We start from the raw sequence: 25,872 nt of genomic DNA, 5'->3' as shown, positions 1-25,872 counted from the left end.
GCTGTAGAGCGGGAGAGGCAGACATGCAGGCGACAGAGGAGAGTGGGAACACACCCACTTTTTGTAACCTGATCAGAGACAGAGAGAGCAGTTACAAACCTCTGCTGCCTGTAAGGGCCACGGACATGTAGTTATGAGAACATTCCGAGGTACTGTATGCCCTGAAACAAAGTTTTGCAGAGTTTTCACATTTTTTCCCCCAAGTTGCTTTGTGCTCTGTCACCTGTTAAATGGTGCACACAGTAGATCTTGAAAGATTTAGACTGCTCCCTGCTACTGTTTTGACTGACTCGGGTCTTTATCTGTGCCCTTTTTGGAAGTGTACATGCCTTTGCAAGCACCCAGCTTCCTTGAAGGCTGCATGCTGGCACAAAAAAGAATCAGCCAAGAGAGTAGGATGCACTCATGGGCTCTGTATAACGAACATGGTGACCTGCTTTGCTGCAAATAATGCACTTTCTAAGATGACCAGAGATCAATCAGACCCAGCATCTGATTTTCTTGCTGCCCCACTAACCACGTTTAAAAGATGACCGACTAAATCAAGCACTTTTCATGATTTATTTTTAAAGTGTGCATTCACATATTGAGTTGTAGATATTATACAGAGCGAACAATATTAGATGTATGTCAAGAAAAAAAAAAAGCAAAAGTTGGCGAGAATAGAGCAATCTAGTGTTTTGTCTGGCCTTTGAAGTTTCTTGTTTTAAGATTGGTCTGTCATTTATGCTTGATGTTTCTTATGTTATATTTGTGTGTACGTATTGGTAGGCAGCATGATCACCCTCCAGTTTTCATAGCCTTCCAGTGGCGCATCATTTTCTCGCATGATCGCCTACAGTTATGATTTCTCCAGGAGAAGAGGCGTGAGCAAGAGAGGCTTCGAGTGAAGTCGCAGAAGTGAAAAAAAATCAAGACAAATTGCTAAGCACCAGCTCTGACCCCATTTGTGAGATTTGCGTACTCAATTCTCTTGTGTTTGTCAAAGTGCACTATTCAGCGAGATCCCATACTCGTCTCTCTGTCCCCACCACCCCACTCCCCCCATCCTAATACGGTGTCATTGCCAGGTCATGAAGGGGGAGGTGAACGGGGATCAAAGTCAACCAGGGGTCATGGATATATAGACTCCAAACCTCATTGCCTCCATGAGCACCCGTTAGCAGTATGAAGCTTTGGCCATTAGGTGGGATGGGCTTTGACGGCGAGCCTTTGTGAGTGGAGCTGTGTGATTACAGAGTAGTGTGCATGATGTTCATCCCATCATAATAGACAAGAGCGATCTCCCTGCCCTCCGATTGCCCTATTCCCAACAGCTGGAGTGGGGTGAACCAGAGTTCTCGATGTCGACGTGCAGTGTCACGGTGAGGACGTGTGAAAAAGCCACTTGCGCGCACACACACAAGCAGTGGCTTCCCTCCAAAAGTCCCACTGACCATGTAAGCGGATTGGCTATTTTGTTTTCTCTGCAGCTTTTGCTTGCGTCAAATTGTTAACGCTGATAAAGGAGTTACATTCGGCTTCCTTGTTTATTATGAACACTAATTGATATACTTGTCTTGCATAATCAATTCCACTTCTTGGACACTCCACCCCCAATCTGATGCCCTGTGCACATTGCACCTGCTTACTCAAGGTTAAGACATCATTTGCTGTGTTTGACTGAAACACAGTAACACTCAGGCATTGATTAGATGCCTTCAATACTTCCTGCCACTTTTTTTTTCTTTTCCCCCCTCCTTTCTACACACATCCCAGCTACACAATAATACCATGAATCACATGAGAGTAGTTTGTGCCTTTGCCAGGAGGATGGAACCATTTACTGGTTTGGATTCACTACACAGGAATGTTGACAAAATGGCTCAGTTGGGTGCCAAGCAAATACCAATTATCAAGTGTATTGTTGATGTTTTTCAGTTGAATATGCATTGGAGTAGATTACATTTCCCATCAGAAATTGAGTGGGGGGTTTTTCTCATCCCATCTCACCAGAAACGGTTTTAGGAAACGGTTTTAGTTTCGCACAATACGAAATTGGGTACCATAAATTATTCCTAATGTAAACAAATGACATTAACTTAATTAATAACTGAACTGCTAAAATGCTACTATGTAATTTGCGCACCGCGTTAATATGTGCATCAACCGCTGCTCTGCTATTCTCGTGGTTTATTTTGTAAAAACATGTTTTTCACTTTTAAGTGGGAATGTTGGCACTCTTTGGTCACACCTTGCACTTATATTTTGGGTAAAACAGTCTGACGCGATTACTCTACTTAGTGCTTCATTGGATTCATATCTGAACCCACTGCACACCAAACAAGAACATAGATATTGCAGGTCTCAGTGAGCGAATTATATGCAAGTATCAAACCGATGAATGCATTGACTGTCCCCCCCAAGCAAGGAAGCCTCCTAAAAATGTGGTGTCAGGAATCAATGAATTGATTAAGTGACAACTATTTTCATCACCAATTACTTTGTAATAGTCATTGTTTAACCTAAAATAGTCAAAATCCTCAGATTTCAAGCTCTCAAAAGTAAATGATTTTTGGGGTGAGAATGGCCCCGGGGGCAAAGGATATGATTCCATATAGACTTGTCATAAAATAATTTCCCTAATTAATGTAGTCTTGATGAGCGCATTATTAGGTCAGGTTTGTAGAAATCGATGATAATCATCCTTTTCCCATAGCCATTGTCCCTTTATATTTTGACAACTCTTCAAAGCTTCAAAGTAAACATGGGATAGATGCAAACACAGCGTAACCACCCCTATTAGCAATTAACTGGCTGCCATTGAAATGCATTGGAATTATTATATATTTTTTTTACATATGTGTGTATACGCACGCACACACTCTAAAGCACTTATTTTGAGTTTTTCCCGATTCTGCATTTCACTTTAGCGACTACTATTACCCCTTGGTAAAAGTGCTATTTGTTAGTGGGGTAGTTTACTTGTCTCCGTGGTAAAGAGGATCTGTATCACCTGGCTCACTTCTGCTGCACACAGATCAATATAAGTCTGTGTTGCTGCAGCCCAAGTTACAGGTTAGCAGTAGCATTGCCTGGCTGCTGCAAAAGAAAAAACATCCGAGAGTATGGACGAAAGCGTGACGTACACATGAATCTTCCTTTAAACCATCTTGGTTTCGTGTAACCTGTCCACAGTAACATGTCGATTGGCGAGTGTGGGGAATAAGAGGCCTTCAAAAAAAATGCCTTTGACGAGCTCGATATGCTTTTGTCTTAAATCGCGATTTCGGTCCCTAAATGATAACTATTGTGCCTCCCTCAACCATCTCATTGCAAGTGAACTGGGATTGTTTTGCCCATACAATTCAAAACTTTAATTATGCAGAGAGGAAAAAAAATTTTTTTCATTAGATTCTAATGTAAACCTGGAGTACCTTAAGTTTGATCTGAGCAACCAAAGCTCAATTTGGAAGAGAACCAAAAATTAATGATTTGGTTGCACCTAAGGAAACTTTTTGCCCATCATTATACTGTTCAGTGAAGGGGAAAAAAAGCATTTGCAACATGACAAACGTGCAGTTAGGAGTAATTATACTGTGCTTCCTTGGCAATCCCTTCAGATATCACAGACAGAAAAACCAGAGGCAGCTGGTTGGAAGTCCACAGTATAGAAACAACATTATTCTGAGCCCAGGGAGAGCAGTTAGCTATAGCTGTATGGCAACTGTGGCATGACTGACATTTGTTATGGGAAATGCAGCTCTACAAGGCCTTACATATGGGATAACTTCACCACCTCACAAATGGAGTCAATGTGGTGCACAGCTGTGGAAGGGATGCTTGGGAGCAGCCAGCCCCGCTCCATTTGGTTCAGTTATTTTGCTCTGTGTCTATGCTTTGTCTTGATCTTTAAGCAAAAGAGCAGGGATGTCACATTGAATATTTTTATAATCCGTTATTCCATTGATTACTCGATCATTAATAAAATAATTGTATAGAATTTAATTTTGCATTAAAGTGAATTAGATAACCATTTTTTGCACGTTTATTTTTGATTCACCAATTGTTTATTTGGTATTGTTTAGTGATTAAAAAAAACATCTAACGCACTAACTTATCTAACTCACTTAAACCATCAAATACTCTACAATTTTGTTGTATCCACTTGTAAATCGTGTGCTGTAACAACAAGCTTGTGTTCTGTATACAGCCTTGAGAGAGGTGTGTTGGAGAGTTGCTGAGATTGGGTCCCCATTTTAATGAGGTCCTTGACTTGATACAAGACAAGGACAACATCACTGCTTTCCTCTTGTTCTTGTTTTGCTTTTTATTTCCCCATTCTTCTTCTCACCATTGTTCCCTCTCTTTGGTCTCGCAATATACTGTCCTCTCATTGGATAACAACAGCCAGTTGCATACAAAGAAAACCATGCCACCTCTGTTTTGTATTCTCTGCACAGACAGTATGACAGAGTGGGCCTTAAGAAGCTATTGGTGAGCACTTGAAAGTGTTTAGATGATCTTTAAATCGATGTCTGCAACTAAGCTTGGCCCTGGGCCAATCTTTTCCCAACAATCCTATTACAAGCCGCAATTAGGTTTTCATCAGGCAGACCCAACTTTTCCTACTAAAAATGTCTTATTGGTATCAGCGGGGATGTAACTATAGCTAAAGCGCACGGTTTGCATAAGAAGAAGTCTATTGTCAGCTTTTACCGTGTGTCAGGGCCATCTATATATGCCAGCGTGAGAGACCCCTCTCACCTGTTAAATCGTAAAGTGACACTGGGACCTGGCATTGTGTGGCGCATTTGTTGATCAATGTACATGCAAATCGTGTTGATTCTTTACACTGTAAGTATGTACACGTTTTAAATTATTGAGTTATTTATATACTACCAGCACTACCAGTGTTTAGTTTACATTACTTCCACATTCAAAGCACTGCCGTTTGGTCACATGAGCCAGTCAGCCAATTATCAGTGTTTTTCTTGTGAGGTGGACGCATAGTCGCGTCAGTCGTACGGCTAATCAGGTGGCTGTATTCAGTATAGAGGTAATAATAAGGAATTAGTGTGCGGCTCATTATTTTATACCAAGTCAAGACCACAATACCTAGGCCCTTTTAACACTTTCAATATTGTGACGTTGCTGATTATCAGTTTCTCACCAATCTCATCTAGATATAATTGGTGGTGGGCTAATTATGGTCCGTGGCCGAGCACTGTCCAAAAGCTTCCATGCATGGCTGGTTAGACATAACCGCCTTTTTGTGCTTGTATATGTGTGTGATGTTCGCAGCAACACCGAGGTAGGAGTTCCAGTCCGAGTACACCAGTTAATGTAGCTAACTGGCAAAGGTTGTGAGGAGTATCTTTTTGGCTACTGTCCGCTGCACGGCAACGGCTTCCACCGTTCACTTAATCCGTACTCCATCGCGAGTTCGCATATATTTGCCATGCTCCTTTATGATATCGAGTTTCATGTCGATAGTCTTTGGAAACATACCAGAGTACATTACTTGTTTTTACACTGCTAACGCGCCGAGACGAACAGGGAATGGCAGAGCAAAGGAAAAAAGGCAGGGAGGGGTAGCTGTTGCGTCTGTTCGGAAGTGGATGCAAAAAAATCGCGAGGCTTCGGTTTATATCTCAAAAGATTTGTAAGTATAGGCGTTTGTAAGTTGAGGTACCACTGTATTTCCAAAAGCAGAGTTATGTTTTATTAAACTGTTCTCATAAGGAATTTAAAGTTTGTGTTTCAATGCTGGTCAATCCCTGTTACTGTGAGGGGATTCCCTTTTCATTTTTTAGTATCTGCTTGGGATTTACAGTAATCCATCGTTTTTCGCTGGGGTTACGTTCTTTTTGGAACCCATGATAGGCAAAATTTGCAAAGTAGAAACCTTTATTTTTTTTACAATTACTATACATGTCTAACATTGAAACCAAAGAACAAAACTTGTTTTAAGGCCCAAGCATTTGTCTAACAAAGAGAAATAAGCACTTTCTTACAAATAACTACAGTAAAATAATTGTACCATATTTTCCGGACTATAAGGCGCACCTAAAAACCTAAAAAATTTTTCAAAAGCCGACCGTGCGCCTTATAGTCCGGTGCGCCTTATATATGGATCAATAGATGAATTTCTTGATCCATACTGGTTGTACACAGTGCTCTGCCAAAAAGTCTCAGTACGTTTTAGTACGACTAGTTAATTACAAGGTCGCATCACTTCCCAGCATTGCGGCAATCGTGGTCAGGGGGCGTCACTGAATAGCTGTTGTACCCGTGAGGCTATTTCATTTCAAAATAGGCTGCTCCGTTAATGTTTCGAGTAAATTTACGGATCGATATGGAAGGGAAACATAGGTAAGCAGTACCAATGTGTTAGATTGAACTTTAGTCAGTTCCGATCATTTTACAGGTACTCGTTTGAGAAACCCGATTGTTTACAGAGGGCTCATTGGTTATTGGCTAGTGGATGCATACCCTAACCCTAGTCAACCTCAGTTTTTTGCAGTATAGCTTCTATTTTATGCGCCTTATAATCCGGTGCGCCTTATACATGGACACCGTTTTAAAATGGGCCATTCATTGAAGGTGCGTCTTATAATCCAGTGCGCCTTTTCGTCCGGTAAATACGGTACTCATCAATACGGAGTATGTACTATATAGGAGGACAAATTGTGACTCACGCTAATTTCTGACTGCCGCTGCGGCCTGACCATCCTGTAGTGTCTTTTTCTTCTGAAGCCATAACACAATCCACTGAAAAAATCCGTGAAGCAGTGAAAGATGAACCGAGATATAGTGAGGGATTACTGTATTTACAGTGGCAACTGGTAACTGAAACCAAGCTGCAATTTGAGTCCCTATACAGGATGTCTGTGTTGCTGGCTCAGTTTGTTTACGACTTGTGTGCAATTGCCCTCCTTGGCAGTGAAAGAGTGAAATTTCCCAGATGACTGAGGTGTCTTGCCTCTTTCTTCCATGCTGAATTTGTGATTCTTTTGTTTCTCCGCACTTCATTTTTCTCCAAACATTGAAACCTGTTTAATGGCATAGATAAGCCTCTGTCAGACTTTCATTCTTTTTATGCCTTCACGTTACTGCAATTTTTTACAAAAAGTGTTTTTATAATTCCGTACAGTACTTGAACAACTAAGTAGTTTTCTCTGCAACCACATTAGAAATTTAGCAATTTCATGTCTTATTCACCCCAGCCCAATTTTAATTGTTGACTTTCTTTTCCTTTCCTGACACCCGCTCTCAATGCCTCTCATACGTGTACTGGGGTGAAGCCAGTAAGAAGGTGCCTGAGTCTGAAGAAAATTAAGTCAATAAATCAAGGCTCCTGTCTCCTCGCTACCAAAACATCCTCGCGGCCCTGCTTCTACAGCCATGCAAGTATAGATGGATGGAAAGGTGTTCAAGCAGTACTGGAAGCGACTTCAATTGTATCAATCCTGAAAGGGTGTTTTTCGATGATTTGATGATTGATCATCTTGAATTTGAAGATACACATAGAAACCAAATCCACAGTTTATCACACTCTCATGGCACATTTGTCGAGATTAGGGAGGCACCAACAGCACTTTCTTCAGAGTATAAGTGCTTGAGCACTCACTTGTGTTGAGTACAGTAGGACCCCGGATCTCAACGCTAATTCGTTCCAACAAGACTGTCTAGAAGTGTAGCTGTCATGTTCAGAAGCAATTTGTCTAATTTTGTCTAAAACAGTGCATGAAGCCACCAAATAAAAAAAATAAAAAAACAATACAGTATAAGCTTGGAGCACAGCCTTAGACGCTGGACACGAGTCATACATTTAAATGACGAAAAATGAGTTCGAAATAAATGAAACACGTCAAAATAACGGTATTTAAACACAAAATGTAATTACCCAGGGTAGAAGAGCCAAAGTCCCGGAAATAATGTCCGAAAAGCGAATCAACGTAAAAGATAGGATGGCTATTGTTTACAGTAGCTCTTTTATTTATTTTTTTATACAGTTGTTATCGCGTGAACTCAACTCTTCAACGTGCACCTCTGTGATCTTGTGGTTTCGTGGGGGCAGCTTTACTGGAAGCGCGCCACCCACAACTGCAGTCGGTTGTCACAATGGTATAAAACCCGCTAAACAACAGCTTACGTTGTTTTCCCAAACTTTGTCTGAAAACAAGGAAAAGAGTTCCTGACATTTTGCGTCGAAAACCAAATATGCCAAGTATCGAAGCGGTCGACTTCCGGGTTTGTGATGAAAATGGGTTTAATTTTAATCAAGCATTTTTGCAGAGCCCATCTCAGCATTCCTTTGGGTGGTAAGCGGTGTACACCCGGAATTGGTCGCCAGTCAATCGCAGGGCACACAGACAAACCATCTATAGTCACAGCTATGTGCGATTTAGAGTGCTCAATCAGTCTATCATACATGTTTTTTTGTTGTTGTTTTTTTCAAATGGAGGAGGAAACTGTAATACTTGGAGGAAACATCCAAACTTCACACAAGTAGGCTGGTGCCAGAATCAAACCCTGCGCCTCTGAATTGTGAGGTGGATGTGCTAACCAGTGCACCACGGTGCCACCCTATTGTAGTTCTGTTTTGAGAAAAAAAAGATTGACGTTCTTTTGTCTATATTGTCTCATCTTTGGAGGATGAAGCCAAATCACAGTTGACATTTGTTTTGCTGACCTCGGATGGGCATTTACCTACATGTTAGGTTGGATTTCGGTTATTTTACTGTTACTTTCTTTTTACTACTTCGTTTTGCAATCGGAAGAGCAGAAAAACACCGTTTGGGTGCTGTCACGCACATTTCTGCAACCCCTGATCGACTAAATATGTTAACAGCAGGTCACCGTAATTTACCTAAAATTGATCATGATCACTAATCTTAATCACGTGATCTGTCGTTTTGAGATTTGTAGGTCCACTGAGCACTGGCTCACATGCACTCCAAGAGGACAAATACCTGAGTTTAGGTCTGTCAAGAGAGAGTTCCAAACCTGCATTGTAATGCACTTTCTGTGGCGCCATAGTAATGGTGGTGGGAGTCTCGATGGCTTGTCATGTGTTTCTCGATAATACATATAGATAAGGTCACTTCAAACAATTCTGGTATGATTGATGGCACGTGTAGGACACATTGTACTTACTACAAGTCAATAATGGAAGGCTTACGCAACAACAGAGCGCCAGTTTTTGTTTCTCAAAGACCTTGACCCACAATTGCAGCATTTCTGACATTACAAAGAGGGTAATCTTCTATTTCCTGGTGATTGGATTCTGATTTTGGGGGTCAATTCTGAATTGATTTTTGGTCAAAAGCATTTTTTTAATAACAATTTTGATTCAACAAATTTATTAAATAACAAATATTATCAAACGCGCATGTAAATGAAAATTTATCCAGTAAGGAAAAAGCTCTATTTCATTTATTGAGCGAAAAGTCATTATTGTGAAAGTTCTAGATACAAGCTCATTTATTAGAGCAATCATCAGTGTTCTTAAACTCTTAAACACTTATCCATGTTAGGCACACAATATCCCTTTGTTTTCCCTGGTTATTGACCCTGTTATGTTTACGTACTGTATTTACTTTTTCCCCTTCTTTCCGTCTAGCCGGTGGCAGAGCCCATCCCCATCTGCAGCTTCTGTTTGGGGACCAAGGAGCAGAATCGCGATAAGAAACCCGAGGAGCTCATCTCCTGTGCGGACTGTGGCAATAGTGGTGAGTGGGCGTGTGTGTATGTGGCAGGTGGGGGGTAGGGGGGCACTTAAATATGAGGACAATAGATGCAAATCAATTTTTTTTCAGCAACATTGAATGTCTTTTTAGCCTTTGCAATACGGTTATCCACCAAGTATGACACTCTCAAGGCACTTACACTTGTTGATGAGTTTCTACCACTGAAAAAAAAAAACTTCCCACATAAGTCTGTTTATTTAACTCAATTTGCTACCTTGAGGATTTAATATTAGCGTTACACGACCGGCGCAAGTTGACATAGACGAGCGTATTATATTAATAGATTTATATAGGCATGTACTTATATATGTACAGTAAACATACATGTATGTCAATGTGTTTACGTACAGTGTATATTCCTGCATTCACTGTATATGAATGAGGAAAAAAGTTATTTTTGGTCATTATTTATGTCTCCTATTGTGACTTAAATGCCCCTTATTTATCCACAATGAGAGGTATCACATTTTCTGCAGTCGTAAGTAGTAGTCTACCATGTCCAGCGACCAATGCATTATGTCCAGCGGCTACTGCATTAAGGATAATTACAACAATAAATCTTATTTGATTGAGGGAGATTCATTTGACATAGGTCACCCTAGGACATGTAATTTGTGGACGGTTCTTAAAACAGACGGTAAGAATAAATATCAAATGTCTTTTTCTCACTATAAGCTTTTACATTGCGTGCTATATTAACCTATTTGCATTTGATGTCATCCATTGTTGATTGTTGACAACACCATTACTGTCAAGCAAACATGTTAATGTAGTTGCTAATGACGCAATGTAAATTCATACTCATATTTGAGGGGAGTGTAGGTTTTACAATTGCGTCACAACCTGTCACTCTGGTTGCTGGTCGGCTTGGTGCTTTTGCACATATTCCTTGTCTTGAAGACAGAATTGGCAAGCTGCCCCTTTTTTTTGATGAAATAGCGAGGTATGGTGCTGATACTGGTATCTCATGCAACATTAAAATCCAGTCATTTCAAAATAAAATATTTTTGGTGGTTGGGGATCATTAGTGTAAGCAAATGTACAATTTGTCCATGACTAATGCTGGTACACAATATTCTGTCAAGTTAATGCAGGGAGATAGCGTTACACCCCCAGCCCCCAGACACACACACACACACACACACACACACACACACACACACACACACACACACACACACACACACACACACACACACACACACACACACACACACACACACACACACACACACACACACACACACATCACCACCACCCCATCCCATTAATCTGCTCTGGCAGAATGTCATTTGTTTGGATGTTGTGCGGGCACATTGGATTTAGTAAGCAATTGAAGAATGTCTCAATTCCAAATGCTTTGCCCTCGCACCTTCTATAACAATTTAAATGGGTCACCACTGTCATTCAACAGCCACAAGTCAAGACAATGACAAACGTGTTTTGTGCATGTGCTTTTATCTGTCTGCAGGCCACCCGTCCTGTCTCAAGTTTTCCCCAGAGCTCACGGTGAGAGTTAAGGCACTGTGGTGGCAGTGCATTGAATGCAAAACCTGCAGCAGCTGTCAGGATCAAGGAAAGAATGCGGTGAGTGGATGAGCAAATATGGCAAAGTGGCAGATAAACAGTGCCAGTGAAGGCTCTGTTCTTTGTATAAGAGCCAGATAGCGATGGCGGTAGACATACTGCATCTGTAGTTTGGATATTGTGCTATTTTTGACCATCATTGTTATTCAGATGTATGAAGTAGATCACTGTAAAGACAAAATAAAGCGCTTATTATTTTCAGTTTTTATTAACCATGCATTAGGTTGGTGAATCAAAAAGAAAATTATTTTTTTAAAGGGATAAATGAAGCTATATTGTTATTTGTTAGCTATCCAATGCAATTGAATAATGACCTAGCATTCACGTTGATTCAGTCACCAAAACCTCTTAGGCCAGGGAAGTATGTTAACCCTCTGAAATGTCCTCGATTTCTGCATAATTTGCCATAAATAGTCTAAAATAGTCTGATCATCATGTGCAACCTAAGAATAAACAATTTGCATGCAACTTACACTAGACCAGGGGTCTGCAACCTTTATTATCAAAAGAGCCGTTTTGCCAACTCTTCTGCCCCCCCCCAAAAAAATCTCCAGAAGCCACAAAGAATAGCAGAGCTTGTAAACTTTTAAAAGGTTGCATCTTTTATTTCTTTGACATGTTACGCCCACCGAATATAACAAAAGGTGGTGTGCATTTGTGGGCATACTTTGAAATAAATTAAACTTTGATCTGTGGGCCTATTTAAGTCCTCCCTATATTTGTGTAAAAGTCAAATAAAAACTACCCCACTTTAATACAAATAAATCAGCTATCTATGTATGTGTAAATTGCTTGTATCAATTTAGTCACAAATTTACTTATTCACTGTTAGTTGAACACGAAGCTTTTATTCTCTCGCATGAATTGCAACAGGTGCATGCTATACAGTGCCTTGGAGGACCATTTCATTGTTTTGCCTGTCAGTTTACTTTGCTGGCATAGAGAGACAACGCTAGATTCTCCATCCATCCATCCATCCATCCATCCATCCATCCATCCATCCATCCATCCATCCATTTTCTGAACCGCTTAGTCCCCACGGGGGTCGCGGGCGTGCTGGAGCCTATCCCATCGGGCAGTAGGGGGTACACCCTGAACCGGTTGCCAGCCAATCACAGGGCACACAGAGACGAACAACCATTCGCACCCACACCTAGGGACAATTTGGAGTGCTCAATCGGCCTATCAAGCATGTTTTTGGGATGTGGGAGGAAACCGGAGTGCCTGGAGAAAACCCACGCGGACACGGGGAGAACATGCAAACTCCACACAGGGAGGGCCAGAGGTGGACTCGAACCCGCACCCTCCTAACTGTGAGGCGGACGTGCTACCCAGTGCGCCGCCCTACGATAGATTCTGTTGTGAATATTTTGTTTGAACAACTAACACAAATTTGAAAATTTCCTTCAGCGTGATTGTCCAGTGTTTAGCAATTACTGGCTTAGGTTTATACCGATTTGTAAGAGAAAAACAAATAACTAATTAATGTTGTCTAAATGACATGTGAATTCAAATCATTAATGCATGTTTGTGTCTCTGTGTTCAGGACAATATGTTATTTTGTGATTCATGTGACCGGGGCTTCCACATGGAGTGTTGTGATCCTCCCCTCACGCGGATGCCAAAAGGTAAATAAACAAAACTACCTCTTTAACTTTGTACCTGTGGCTTTATTGCATCTTTACAGCCCCCCCCCCCAATAAAGTCAATCATTCATCTAATCTGCCTCAAAGAGTAGGTGAGAGTTTCATTTCAAGATACATGCACATTCAATCCAGATCACGGTCATAATGTTTTCTGTGTTTGGCTCTTTCTTTCTGTTTCTCAATCTAAGTGTAAACAAGTTATATATACTCTATCTGTTTTCTTGTTTTTGACTCAGGCATGTGGATTTGTCAAATCTGCCAACCGAGGAAAAAGGGAAAGAATCTTTTACATGAAAAGGCAGCACAAATTAAACGGCGCTATAATGCACCACTTGGACGACCCAGGAACAGGTATGGAAATATTCTGGAGAGAACACATGTCAACATTTTTTATGTCAAATACTTTATCGTTCACTATATATTGTGCACTTGTTGTCAAATGACGCACATTTTAATTCGACACTTTAATATCTACCCAGGCCGGGGCGGCCCTTCAAGAAACTAGGTGGTCGTGCTCGGCGGAAGCGCTCGGCCTCGGCCAATTCCTCCTCCAGCTCGTCTTGTGAAGGTTACCCTGGTGATGACCGATTACTTTTCTCGGTGCGGGATGGTGACGACCTGACACAAAGCAGCCTTCGCTTCAACAACAAGACCAAGGGATTAATCGATGCACTCACCAAATTTTTTACACCGTCGCCTGAGGGTCGCAAAGCACGCCAGGAAGTGGTAGACTACTCGGACCAGTGTCGCATCAGAAAGAAAGCCAATCGCAGCAAGGGAGATGGAGACGACAGGGCGGGTATGTTGACTATTTAGTTGGCATGAAATATTTTTTAGCAACCAAAGTTTATTGTTTTCTTGAGTTGTAAGGAAGAGTCAAAGGCTTGTTTATGCGTGTCCCCTATGAAGTTTTTAACTTTTCATATTTATACTTTTTTTGCCTACATTAGACAATCAAGAAGGCAGCGACTGGCGCGATGAAGACGACAGATTTCCTGGCCATGAAAATCTAACAGAAAAAGACATTGAGCTGTTCAGACACATCCAGGAGCTTGCGTTACAGGTATACATCCACTTGATGAGCCAAAATAGAAAATGTTGAAAACAAAATATTGAATGAATACCAGAGACCGGATAACTGGAGACTAGATGAAGCATACAATGGGACGACCAATAGAGGAACATACTCATTTATCCGCAGTATGTTCTTTCTGGAGTAACACCAGTCGTCAAGAGATACATGAGAGTTAAGGCTGGGAGATTATTGAAAAATGAAAAACCCAATGATTTTGATTGATATTGAAATCACAATTCACAAGCAGGATTATCCATTGATTTAAAACTTTTTATTTATTCAACTACCTTGAAACGTGAAAAGAACAGCCAAGTGTCTTTAAGGTCCTATCACGACATAGGAACTTGCAAACACACAGCGCGCCTTTTGGAACATTTTTTTCTTCTTCGATTTTGTGATCATGAGAAGCCAAAATCACAATTAAATATCGATTAAATTCCCAGTCTTGGTTACGGTTAGGGCTGGGTGTGCACTGATGAAGCAGATGTTTTTTTAGTGATGTAAAGATAAAAAGGATAGTATCGGCAGCAGCCGGGACACATGAAAAAATGTTTATTGTTGGTAGAGTCATGTTTTGGGCATTGCCAATCAAGTGTGTCATGTAGTTTGATGACAGTGACAGTCTCTTGATGGGCATCGATAAAGGAATGCCTTTTGTCTTCCATTGGCTTTAAATCCAAAGTTGCCCGGGAGTTCAATATTGCACTGGTGTAATCTGTTTATTTTGTGTGCACACAGCATAGTGTTCATGCTACCTGCAGTGTTGGATATAACCTTTTCCTTTTCTTCACTTCTTTCCTCTACTTTGGTCACCCCTCACAGAAAGTTGGGGTTACAGGTCCACCAGATCCTCAGATGCGATGTCCATCAGTCATTGAATTTGGAAAGTTTGACATCCAAACATGGTATTCTTCTCCCTACCCGCAAGAGTACAGCAGGTGTGCAAAATCTTTAAATGTGTTTCCAGTTCCCTGATTTTTTAAACTAATGTTTTTCCTGTTGGGTTCTTCAGTTTTGTATTGATACTGACTTCTAAAAGAATTCTAATGAAAGCAGAATTTTAATTGTGACTTGTGTTGGATCGAGAACTTAGCGGTAATTCAATGTAGAAAATGTGTTTGATATAAGACGGTTACAAACTAATCTGTTTGGAATTGATTATCCTATCAATTAACGTGTTCTCCGCACCGTAAGGCGCATGCATACCATGACTTTCGGTTAAAAAAAAATAAAAGTCACTGAAGCATGACAGTAAGTTTGGGTCTGAGTTCAGTTCAGTACTTTATGCAGCTATAGTGCAACCTCTACTTGTGAATGCCTATACTTACCTTTCGAGTTCTCACTCGCGTTGTGTATGAGCTGCGTTCAATGTTCCTTCTCGTCATTGTCTCGTCATCATGTTGCTCTTCAGTTATGATCCCGGTTTTCCAGATAGCTTAAATTGTGCCATTAGCATGTCTCTTTGTAAATGCCATCTTAGAGGATCCTATTGCTGTTTGCTTTCCAGAAACTGATAGTATTTATTTCTCAATGGCGGCAGAGGCATGTACTCTACGTATTTCGCTCAGTCCTCAGATTGGTTTACCGCTCTGGACTACGTATTTTACATCAAACGTAATGTCTTCTTATTGCTTCGTCTCCATTTCGGCGACTCCTTCTCCATATTGACAAGAGATTTCTGAAATATTTGTCCTTGAAGTGCTTTGCACAGACAAGCAGGACTTTGCCCAGAGATGTGGGCACTTCGTCCTGAAAAATAAAATTTAAAGACACACTTTGTTGAGGTTCTGACGCTGGGCGTGTAACAAATTGTGTGGAACATTTTGATTTTTCCACTTGTACTTTCTGCAAATTGACTTTGGACTACAAAAGTCGCCACAGATAACAAAGATGGTGGATTTGCAAAACCGTTTGGCAACACCTATTACCTTGTTTGTTAGTCTAGCCCCAAAGAATGTGATGTAATAAAGAAAACTGAACAGAGTATAGCCCCAAACAGATCATAAAAGTACCTCTGGAACACCTGGAGGGATAGATTACACTTTTCTACAAACTTAGAGGCTCCCAAGTGCAGAATAAAATGAATATAAAAGCAAAAAAAGTGGATTTTCCATGATATTGTGTCTTCTTTAAGTGCGCCTTATGGTGCAGAAAATGCGATAGGTATAGACTTTAGAAAAAAAAAAATTATTGAGCAGACTGCAAGAAAATCAACCCTTTTACTTCCTGAGCTCTGCCAATCATTGTTTTTAATGCAATACTCTTTCTTTGCCAGGAAGATTTTAAAAAAGCTATTCCGATGCTTGTATTGTAATGATTAAAAAAAGTATATTGACCCTTTTGATCAAATTATCATCTGAATTTTTTTTATTATTATTATTTTTTTTTAGACTACCCAAACTGTACTTGTGCGAATTCTGCCTGCGCTACATGAAGAGCCGTAGCATCCTCTACCAGCACATGAAGAAATGCAACTGGTTCCATCCTCCAGCTAATGAGATTTACAGGAAAGATGACGTCTCTGTGTTTGAGGTACACATTAATACTGGACATTCAGCATAGTGAAGGATGAGAGATGACCCTGCTATATCGAGATGCACCACTATCATTGCTGTTACATCCCTCTATTTATTTTCTCAACCGTCACATAAATGATTATCTGCCGATATTGATTGCGAATGACCACCAATTAACTCTTGAATCAATCTCTTTAATCAATCTTAAGAACATCCCAGTTATATGTCACTTGCACTAAGAAAGACGGTAGTCTGTCATGGCTGCTTTAATGGCTACGCATCTAAATCAAAATTCGTATTAACACCATATTCCAATTAGTTCATTTAATTATAGTGTTTAGTAAAATAGTACCAATGCTATGTTTGAGCTCTGTTTTTTTAGTAGGTTCTCAACTTGTACACAGTATTCCACGCAGGCAAAATTGGAACGGTCAGTTCTTTTCTTTGGCATTTCAGTTCCACATCAAACTATGAATAAGTGACAAATGTTCACAATTCACGGGGTACACTCGCCTGCCTTGTGCACGGGCAGTGTGAGATCGATTCCCGCTCAGTGACAGTGTGTATGTGATGGTTCACGGCACACATAGACAAAAAAACAAAAAATTTACACACAATCATGCTGCTTCCTGACCACCTCCACCACAACTTCTCAGTCACCCAGATCTGACCGCTGACGTCACTCCTCCGTCGCTTTGTATCCCGCAGTGTCTTCTGAGACTGTTATGGTCATTTCCCGATGCCAACACCTCCCTGAACTTGTTCCATTCAACTCGAAACCAGCATGTGACTTTTGCCTCCAATAGTGTTCATTGAGTGTCGCACTCATATCTGTTCTCTCATTAACCCTTTCCAAAGGTCGATGGAAATGTAAGCACAATCTACTGCCAGAACCTGTGCCTGCTGGCCAAGCTTTTCCTCGACCACAAGACCCTCTATTACGACGTGGAGCCCTTTCTTTTCTATGTCCTCACGCAGAATGACAACAAAGGTTGCCATCTTGTTGGCTACTTTTCTAAGGTATAACTATCCCTTCAATTTTGCATTGTTGTCATACATTTTATACGGCGTGAATTTCACACAACTACAATACTATCAACATCAGTATTTTTTTTAAATGACCCTATCTGTGCAGAGAATCTTGCATACCAGTAATACTTGTAAGCACTGTTAAGACACAAAGTTAACAACACATGCATAGTAGCTCATCTTGTGCCAAACTCCCATGTTGCCTGTGAGTCGTTCATTGCATGTGCATCCATTCACATGTCAGTAGCTCTACCAAAACAGCATTTAATGATTTTTAAACATCCCCATCAAACCCAGCTGTCCCTGCACCACAAAGTCACCATTATTATTTTCTAATGATGGATTATGTCTGTGTCTTTACAGGAGAAACACTGCCAACAGAAATACAACGTATCATGCATCATGATTCTTCCACAGTACCAGCGAAAGGGCTATGGGCGCTTTCTCATTGATTTCAGTAATAATCTCTCCTTGTCGCACATAAACACAAAGCAACTATGATTGGCACAAATCTGTGACAGTTGCTGTGTTTGAATCGTTGTTGTAATTCACCATGAATCTTTCCATCTGTGCTGCCTCTTTGCAGGCTACTTGCTATCTAAACGCGAGGGCCAGCCTGGATCACCAGAGAAGCCTCTCTCAGACCTCGGTCGGCTATCCTACATGGCCTATTGGCGCAGTGAGGTCCTTGAGTGCCTCCATAGAGTCCGTGACCGGCAGATCACAATAAGACAGCTCAGCAAACTGACTGGGATTTGCCCGCAGGATATCACGACAACCCTGCATAGCCTCAATATGCTTGAGCAACGAGGAGACAGGTTAGAGCACAGACTCCTCAAACATGCAGACACACTTCTATATGTGGGTGTATCAGACGTTGTCAATGATATTGTCCTTTCGATTTTGAGGCAGTATCAATTTCTTACCTTTCACCCAAACATAAGTTAAAGTTAATAAATGTCTATATCTTATCCTTAGCGTAAACATTCACATTTGACGATGCCTATGTCCTAAAAAATACCGTGGTTACTTAGCCGATGGTTATATTGCTCGGAATGGAATTCACAAACATAGAAAAAAAAACAATAAGAAGTCTTTCAGAAAAACCCACAGCAAAGTTTTGTGGGGGTTTACTACATCGCCTACATTCTGGAGTAAATGAGTACTATTGGACTTGTCATTTACGTTACAATGAACTTGAATGCGGGATTGTAATGACGTTTGCATTGTCAGGACTGTCCTGGTGCGACGAGAGAAGCTCATAAATAACCATATAGCTCGTCTCAAGACCCGACCACGGCAGCTGGAGGTTGACCCAGAGTGTCTCCGCTGGACACCTGTCATTGTAACTAATACCGTGGTTTCTGATGCTGATGAGGATGAAGATGAAGAGGACGATCAAGAACCAACAGTGGATCACCGTAAGGAGGTAATCACTAGACTGTTATTATTAAATTACCATTTGGCGTTGGAGAACCAGCCTTGACATGTGTTGCTTCTTGTTTTTAAATAGCTCAAATCAAGTCACAAGCAACCATCAATGTCTTGGCACATGCGTCAAGCAAAGAAGAGGGAAGATGAAGAGGAGGAAGAAGAGAGAAAGGGCTTCCTCGGGTTTCCTGTCAGCCAAAGTTCTCCAACATCACTTCCAATTCGTTGTCCACCGGCCCCACTGCCACCACGTCCACCACTGCCAGCAAACGGCGAACGTAGACCCCGTGGTCGCCCACCCAAAAACTGGCCTTGGGGTAAAGCAGTTAAGGATCGCCAGCGAGTTGGCCGGCCACCTAAAGTCCACGCAATGCAGGAAGAGGGCGAGGAGGATGAAAGGACAGATGAAGGAAAAATTGGCTCGACAGCCGTCCCTGTCTCCCTATTCTCACTAGAGAGAGGAAGAATCGAGTCAGCAAGCTTTCGCACAATAGACATGGCCCGGCACCCCACCATAATGCCGATCCGAAGAGGACGCCCTCCGAGGAAAAAGAGAGGCCCCAAACCGAGACAGATGGAGGAGCCGAGTGAGGGCCTGGGACAGCTTCCTGGGATTTCCAGGCCGTGTGAGTCTCCTCCCATCAGGAAGAGTGGCTTTAGTGATAGTAGCGAAGAAGAAGAAGAAGAAGAAGAGGACGACAACGATGAGGAAAGCAGGACATGTTCTCCTCCCATACTCACAAAGCCAGCTATGGGGCTCAAATGCAAGGTACCAAGAAAATGCTCATTTCTGAGTAATAACAATTTAGTTCGAAGCAATAATTATAACAATACAATTTATTTGTATTGCACTTTTTATAAAAATTTTTTTAAAAAATGCTACAAAAACGGAAGTAACAAAACAACAATTCACTCAGGATAAAAAAGCACAAGAGAACAGCAGCAAATAAAGTCATAAAAGCTGCAAAAGCAGAGTGTGAGACAAGAAATGTGAAACTATAAATTTAGAAGAATTTAAGCTCAGTTTCCTTTCTGCTTTGTCCAGAAGCCATTGAGAAAGCGACGTTTTCGCCAGAGCAGCCACCCGCACAGCAGCGTGGTGACAGAGACCATTTCTGAGACCACAGAGGTTTTGGACGAACCATTTGTTGACTCTGACTCCGAGAGGCCCATGCCTAGGCTGGAGGAGGAGACAACCTTGGGCCACCCCTTGCGGCGCTACCCTTCCGCTCGCTCTGCACTTAGGTTGTCAGACCCTGCTCCCAAAAGGGGTCGACATTGCAACCTCTCTGATTCAGAGGAAGATGGTGAGTAGAGGCGACCTTGTTGACAATTTTCCATATATACGTGGGTGTCTAGACTGCTTTGTATTACACCTGTTCCTTTTTTCTCATTTTAGAGCTAACTGCTATGCTGAATCCTATGGCTGCATTGCCATCACGTCCTTTGGCAAATCAAGCTGCCAATCCTGAGGTGCCAGTCAAGAAGAAGAAAGGCTGGCCAAAGGGAAAGAGCCGTAAACCACTGCACTGGAAGAAACGAGGACCTGGAAGACCACCTGGAAGTGGAGCCAACCAGCGAGCTGCTGCAGAAAACCAAGCAAGTGGTGCTCCCGCACCTCCCAAAATCAAGATGAAACCTGGACGGAAGCCTCGGAGCTGGTACCTCCAGCGTGCCCAAGAGGAAGCAGAGAGGCAAGAGCAGGAAAGGCAAAGACTGCTGGAGCAACACTTGGACAAAGATTCTCATCCGCTGTCAACAGATCGAACCAGCAAGCGTGTTTCAAGAGCCATCTTGAATAAAGAAAAATACTCAGATGAAGATGAATATCTGCCTATTCCTGTGGAACAGAAGGTACCAAAAAGGAGAGGAAGACCACCCAGGAACCCTGCCCTCCGTCAACAGCCCCCACCTGCCCCAAGGCCACCTCTCCACTCTGAACCAGAGGATGCGGAAGAGGACGATGACGAAGAGGAGGAGGAGGAGGAAGAAGAGGATGCAGATAGAACTTGGGAGGAAAACAAATCTAGCCGTCCACGGTCCCGCCCCATTTTGTCTGCTTCCTCTGCGTCATCCAATTTAGGGCATAGGGCCTCACATTTCTGCCCTCAGGATGTTGATCTTGGCGAAAGAGGAGAAAATGATGAGGAAGATGAAAGGGAAGATGAGGAATTTGAGAGCCAGGGCCATGGTAATCTTAATTTGTCGAGGCGAGCAGCAGCCACACCAGGTTTAGGAAGCCGGCGTAGTGAGGAGCACGATGCGGATGATGAAGGTGATGGACACTTGGAGGACAAAAGCAACAGTAGCAGCAACATTAGTAAGAAACGAAAAAGTCACGAGTCTGACGACGAGGATGACAAAGATGAGGAGGAAGAGCCCGCTTCCCATGCGAGCTCCCCTCCAGTCAAAGAAGAACCTCAAGGCGGAGAGGCTTTTTTAGACATGGAGAACAGCATGGCCCGGGATTATGTCAGTAAGCAGGAGGATGAAGAGGAGGAGGAGGAAGAGGAGGAGGAGCCTGAAGAGCAGGTGCAGGAGTCAAAGTGTCAGCCCTCCTCCTCTGATCCACAGCAGGAGGACAGGCGACGTAGAGAGCAGGAGGAATCTGCTGCGGCCGCCGCAGCTGTGGAAACTGTTACGGCCATGTCTGTTCCTTCTGAGCCCATAGAGCTGCAGCCTTTGCAGACAGAGGACAAAGACGTAGCACTGTTGATAGAACCCCAACACAGCCACTCCCATCCTCATCAGCACTCTGACTTCAAAGAGGAGCTGGGTCACCATCACTCACATCATCCACATCACTCCAATGAACTTGACTTGGAGACGGTCCAGGCAGTGCAGTCTCTGACACAAGGCGAAGCCCAGGATGAAGAGACTGAGCCTCACCACGGGGCTTACCAGGACTGTGAAGAGACACTCGCTGCCTGTCGGACACTACAGAGTTACAGCAACACGGGGGATGCTGAGGAGGAGGCCCTGGCATTAGTAGAGGACTGTGGGGCCTCCCAACATAGCAGCCCCTTGCATAATCCACCAATGCCGCCATTGCCTGGTCAATCTGTGCGTTCAGTGAACAGTCCGGGCTTGTCCTCGACTATCATGGACACAGCAGCGGGAGGGCAAAGGGGTGGGACTCCTGGCCCCACTGGAGCGGGAGGTGGAACTGGTGGTGGGTACACACAGATCACCCCAGAACATCCCAGTTCTCTGTCTGCACCATCCCAGCAGGGCATTGAGACGTCACCTATGATGGATGTCCCATCTGTGTCGGACCACTCGCAGCAGGTGGTCGACAGTGGCTTCAGTGACCTGGGTAGTATCGAAAGCACTACAGAGAATTACGACAACCCCAGCAGCTATGACTCGACTGTGGGTGGAGGAAGCAACGCAACGGGAAATGGGGGTAATGGCGGTGGAATGTCTGTGGCAGGTGCTTCTTCGGCCTCGTCTGCCGCCTCTTCTTCCAGCTCGGCCACTCCGTCCTCTTCACAGTCCAACAGCTGCTCATTCGGGCCAACGCCCACTCTAACATCTTCCACGGGAAATGGAGGAGCTCAGCACGGATTAGGAAGCTGTAGCCTCATCCAGCAAACTGGACCCAGTCCCAACAGTGGTTCCGGAGCCAGTAATGTTGGCAATTCTGTCCCCCAAGCCCCACCTCCTCCTCATCCATCTAACACCCCTGTCTGTGGCATTAAGTCTCCCCAGAGCTGCGGTGTGATTGAGAGGCCTCCCAGCACCAATCAGCAACAGTCGCAGTCATCCCAAAAGAAGGTTCCGCAGCAGCAGCCTCCTCCTCAGCAGCAGCAGCAAGCGCCCAACTCTCAGCCTCCACCCTCAGCCCCAACTCCTCAACACCAACAGCCCCTGTCCCAATGTAGCATGGGAAATGGCTTTGGCTCCACTCCCATGATTATGGAGATTCCTGAGAGCGGGAGCGGTGGTCGTACCCTGTATGAGCGTATGGGTCAGGACTTTGGCACAGGGGGGTACCCGCAACCCTCTGCAACCTTCAGCCTGGCCAAACTCCAGCAGCTTACAAACACCATTATGGACCCACACGGCATGCCCTACTCTCACTCACCTTCCGTCACCTCTTATGCCACCAGTGTGTCACTCTCTAACCCAGGGCTGGCACCCTCTGCCCATGCGCCCCTCTCCCAGGGCCAGCCCACAATGACTCCACCACCTAACCTCAGCTCCGGCTCCATGAACTTGGGCTCCCTGCAGCTGCAATGCAACATGCCCACCACCAACATCAGTCTGGGTCCCCCGCCCCACACACAACGACTGCAGGGCCAAATGGCAACTGTCAAAGGCCACATTTCCATTCGGTCCAAAGCCACTCAGCAACTAGCCCCGGCCCCGCACCAGCAGCAGCTCTATGGACGCAGCTCTGGGGCCGTGGCCATGCAAGGCACACCTCGCACCTTGGCTGTTCAACGCGGCATGATGCCAAACCTCATGCCAACGCCAGCGCCGTACAATTCCATGAACATGACACCGCTCAATCCCATGTCAGCCGGCTACCGAATGGCCCAACCAATGATGAACAGTGGTTACCATGGTAATCCTGCTTACATGAATCAGCCAGCTCAGTATCCCATGCAAATGCAGATGGGAATGATGGGAGGGCAGGGTTACCCCCAGCAGCCTATGCAGCCAAATCACCATGGCAACATGATGTACACAGGCCCCTCCCATCATAGCTATGCTGGTGTCCCAAAACAGTCGCCCTACATGAGCAGATGAAGACATGGATCCATGGCTGATTCTTGCTGTACTTTAAATGTGCATCGTGTTCACACACTGCAGTGCCGCGGAAGGCACCATGAGTGCTGGTGAGTGGAAACCAGGGGTCTCCTGCTTTTCTGTGTCATCATTTAGTCCATTTCTCATAAGATAGACAGGGTGTGTACGTGGACCAGGCCAGGCCGATGCAGACCCTGCAAACTGGCCCAAATGTCTACTCTCCCTCTTGATGAGCAAGGGGGGGGCGAGGAAGATACACAGCAAAGGACATTACAGGATTCATTCTGATCTTACTTTGTTGGATTGCAAATGCAAAAGACAGTTATCTGATTATACTCAACCATGCACACAATCTTTTGACATAGGAAGCCTTACCTTAAAAAAGAGACATAGTTGGTGGATTCTTGTTTTTTTAAACATAATGTTGAACTTTATTTTTTTGTTTTGTTTTGGAGTGTCTGTGTTCAGTCTGGCCTCTTAATATGCTTCAGTCTTTATATTTGTGGCATTCTGAATCGGTGGCACACCCTCTTGGGTCCTTAGAACGACCCCAACATCTCCCTGGTCAGCGGGGGCCTCCAGTGTTCAAGGTGTTTGTTCATTTTTCTGTCTTCCTGGATGGACGACGTCATACCAAAAACACTGCAGACACAGAGGAGACAACATTGTTTTTTCCCCATCAATAGTAGCATTATGTTCCAGTTTCAACCACTTTGACAAGTTAAGATGTAAATATTGTGGTACCTCCCATTGTCAAGCAACACATGCATAAACGCATACTGGCTAGCGCTCGCTTAAGATGGCTAGCACAGGAATGTACCACCTTCAGCTATTCTTGTCCACACTTCACTGACAGTTTGTGTGCAATGTCAACTTTTTATTTTAGCATTGAAGGAAATTTGGTTAACAATTTGCTGACTTCCCCTCAAGTGTTAAAGACTCAAGGAGGTCGAGGTGTCTGCTTAAGAACTGTATTCAGTTAAACTTGTATTTTTTTCCCCTCATATATATATATATATATATATATATATATATAAAATATATATATATATATATGCGCTTTTTTTATTTTCGCTCCACTTCTGTTTTCTAGAGATACTGCGCTAGACAGTTATCCCTTATAAAGGGTGAACCTAAAGGCCTGGTGTAGTGCATGGCTTGGCCCACGCATAGAGGCACACTCGTATGAAAGCAGGGTCAGAGCTTTGTTGGTTATGGCGTTTAAATGGCGCGGGTGAGACAAACAGTTGACCTTGTTGCGCCATGTACCAGTATTCAAAGTCAAAAGAGGCGTTTTCGTTTTCTACAGACCTGACATTGCATACTTTTTGTGTCTATTGTTCTGTTCTGAACTTTGTTTTCTTTCTGAATTTTATCAGACTGGGCAGCTTTCTATTATGACCTAAGCTGACTCTTTTTGACTAAAAAGAAACTGTGTAGAGTACACATTTTTTTCTATAATATAAAAAGAAATTCTGACATTATTATTGGTACTGTCATTTTTTTTCCTCACTTCTGTTTCAGTACAAAAACACAACATATTTTTAGCTCACCTCTTGGGTAATAATTACTAAGAAATTCAAAATAATAAAAAAAAAAAGTTCTCACTTTTAGTGACTAAGATGCCTTTAACCTTTCCATTCCATCTCATCTCTAGAGTTTTTCTATCTTTGTGTAGTATATTAATGCTATTTTAAACAAAAGGACTACAAATATCTAAAGGTCACTTGGCATTTTTTTTTACTTTTGTGTGTATAGGATGACTTCCTTACATTAAAGAGGCATGTAAAAATAAGCTCCGTATATTTCTGTCTGTTTATATCGCTTCCCTTTTTGTATCCTTTGGAATTGTACATGTTTCGTTGTATGCTAAGAGAGTGCAAAATAAATAGAGGAGTGTTTGGCTGAGTGCAGAGTGCTGTGCTCAGCGGCCTCAACCCTCTTCTCTGTCCCTGTATGTATGTATTTCCATTTATCCGGTCCCACCCCTTTCTTAGCAAGTACTTTCAAAGAACTCTGTACATTTTAACATAAAATGAAAATAAATTATGTTGAGCCATTCATGTTTCTCTTGACGTTTTTTAGGTGATTACAAAAAG

The 25,872-nt window shown here is 42.9% G+C and overlaps 1 protein-coding gene across 4 annotated transcripts in view; it reads left to right on the top strand.

Annotated features, from left to right (window-relative positions):
* kat6a (K(lysine) acetyltransferase 6A) overlaps nt 1-25,834 on the top strand; it is a 29,444-nt gene extending 3,610 nt beyond the window's left edge. For 2 of the 4 annotated variants that reach the window (XM_085909401.1, XM_085909402.1), the window contains exons 3-17: nt 9,608-9,716; nt 11,206-11,321; nt 12,868-12,949; nt 13,198-13,318; nt 13,447-13,766; nt 13,918-14,030; nt 14,865-14,980; nt 16,433-16,574; nt 17,417-17,578; nt 17,951-18,044; nt 18,174-18,405; nt 18,821-19,016; nt 19,101-19,787; nt 20,064-20,325; nt 20,418-25,834. In XM_085909401.1, coding sequence (XP_085765527.1) covers nt 9,608-9,716; nt 11,206-11,321; nt 12,868-12,949; nt 13,198-13,318; nt 13,447-13,766; nt 13,918-14,030; nt 14,865-14,980; nt 16,433-16,574; nt 17,417-17,578; nt 17,951-18,044; nt 18,174-18,405; nt 18,821-19,016; nt 19,101-19,787; nt 20,064-20,325; nt 20,418-23,773 — 6,108 coding nt within the window. In that variant the 3' untranslated portion in view covers nt 23,774-25,834. The other 2 variants (XM_085909403.1, XM_085909404.1) reach the window with 2 other exon arrangements.
* The last annotated feature ends 38 nt before the right edge of the window (nt 25,835-25,872 follow it).

Source organism: Syngnathus leptorhynchus, chromosome 4, assembly GCF_054491065.1.
Source record: "Syngnathus leptorhynchus isolate UIUO chromosome 4, UIUO_Slep, whole genome shotgun sequence".
Classification (NCBI taxonomy): Eukaryota; Metazoa; Chordata; class Actinopteri; order Syngnathiformes; family Syngnathidae; genus Syngnathus; species Syngnathus leptorhynchus.
The sequence above is the reverse complement of the archived record's forward strand: the minus strand, read 5'-3'. Positions and strand labels throughout refer to the sequence as shown.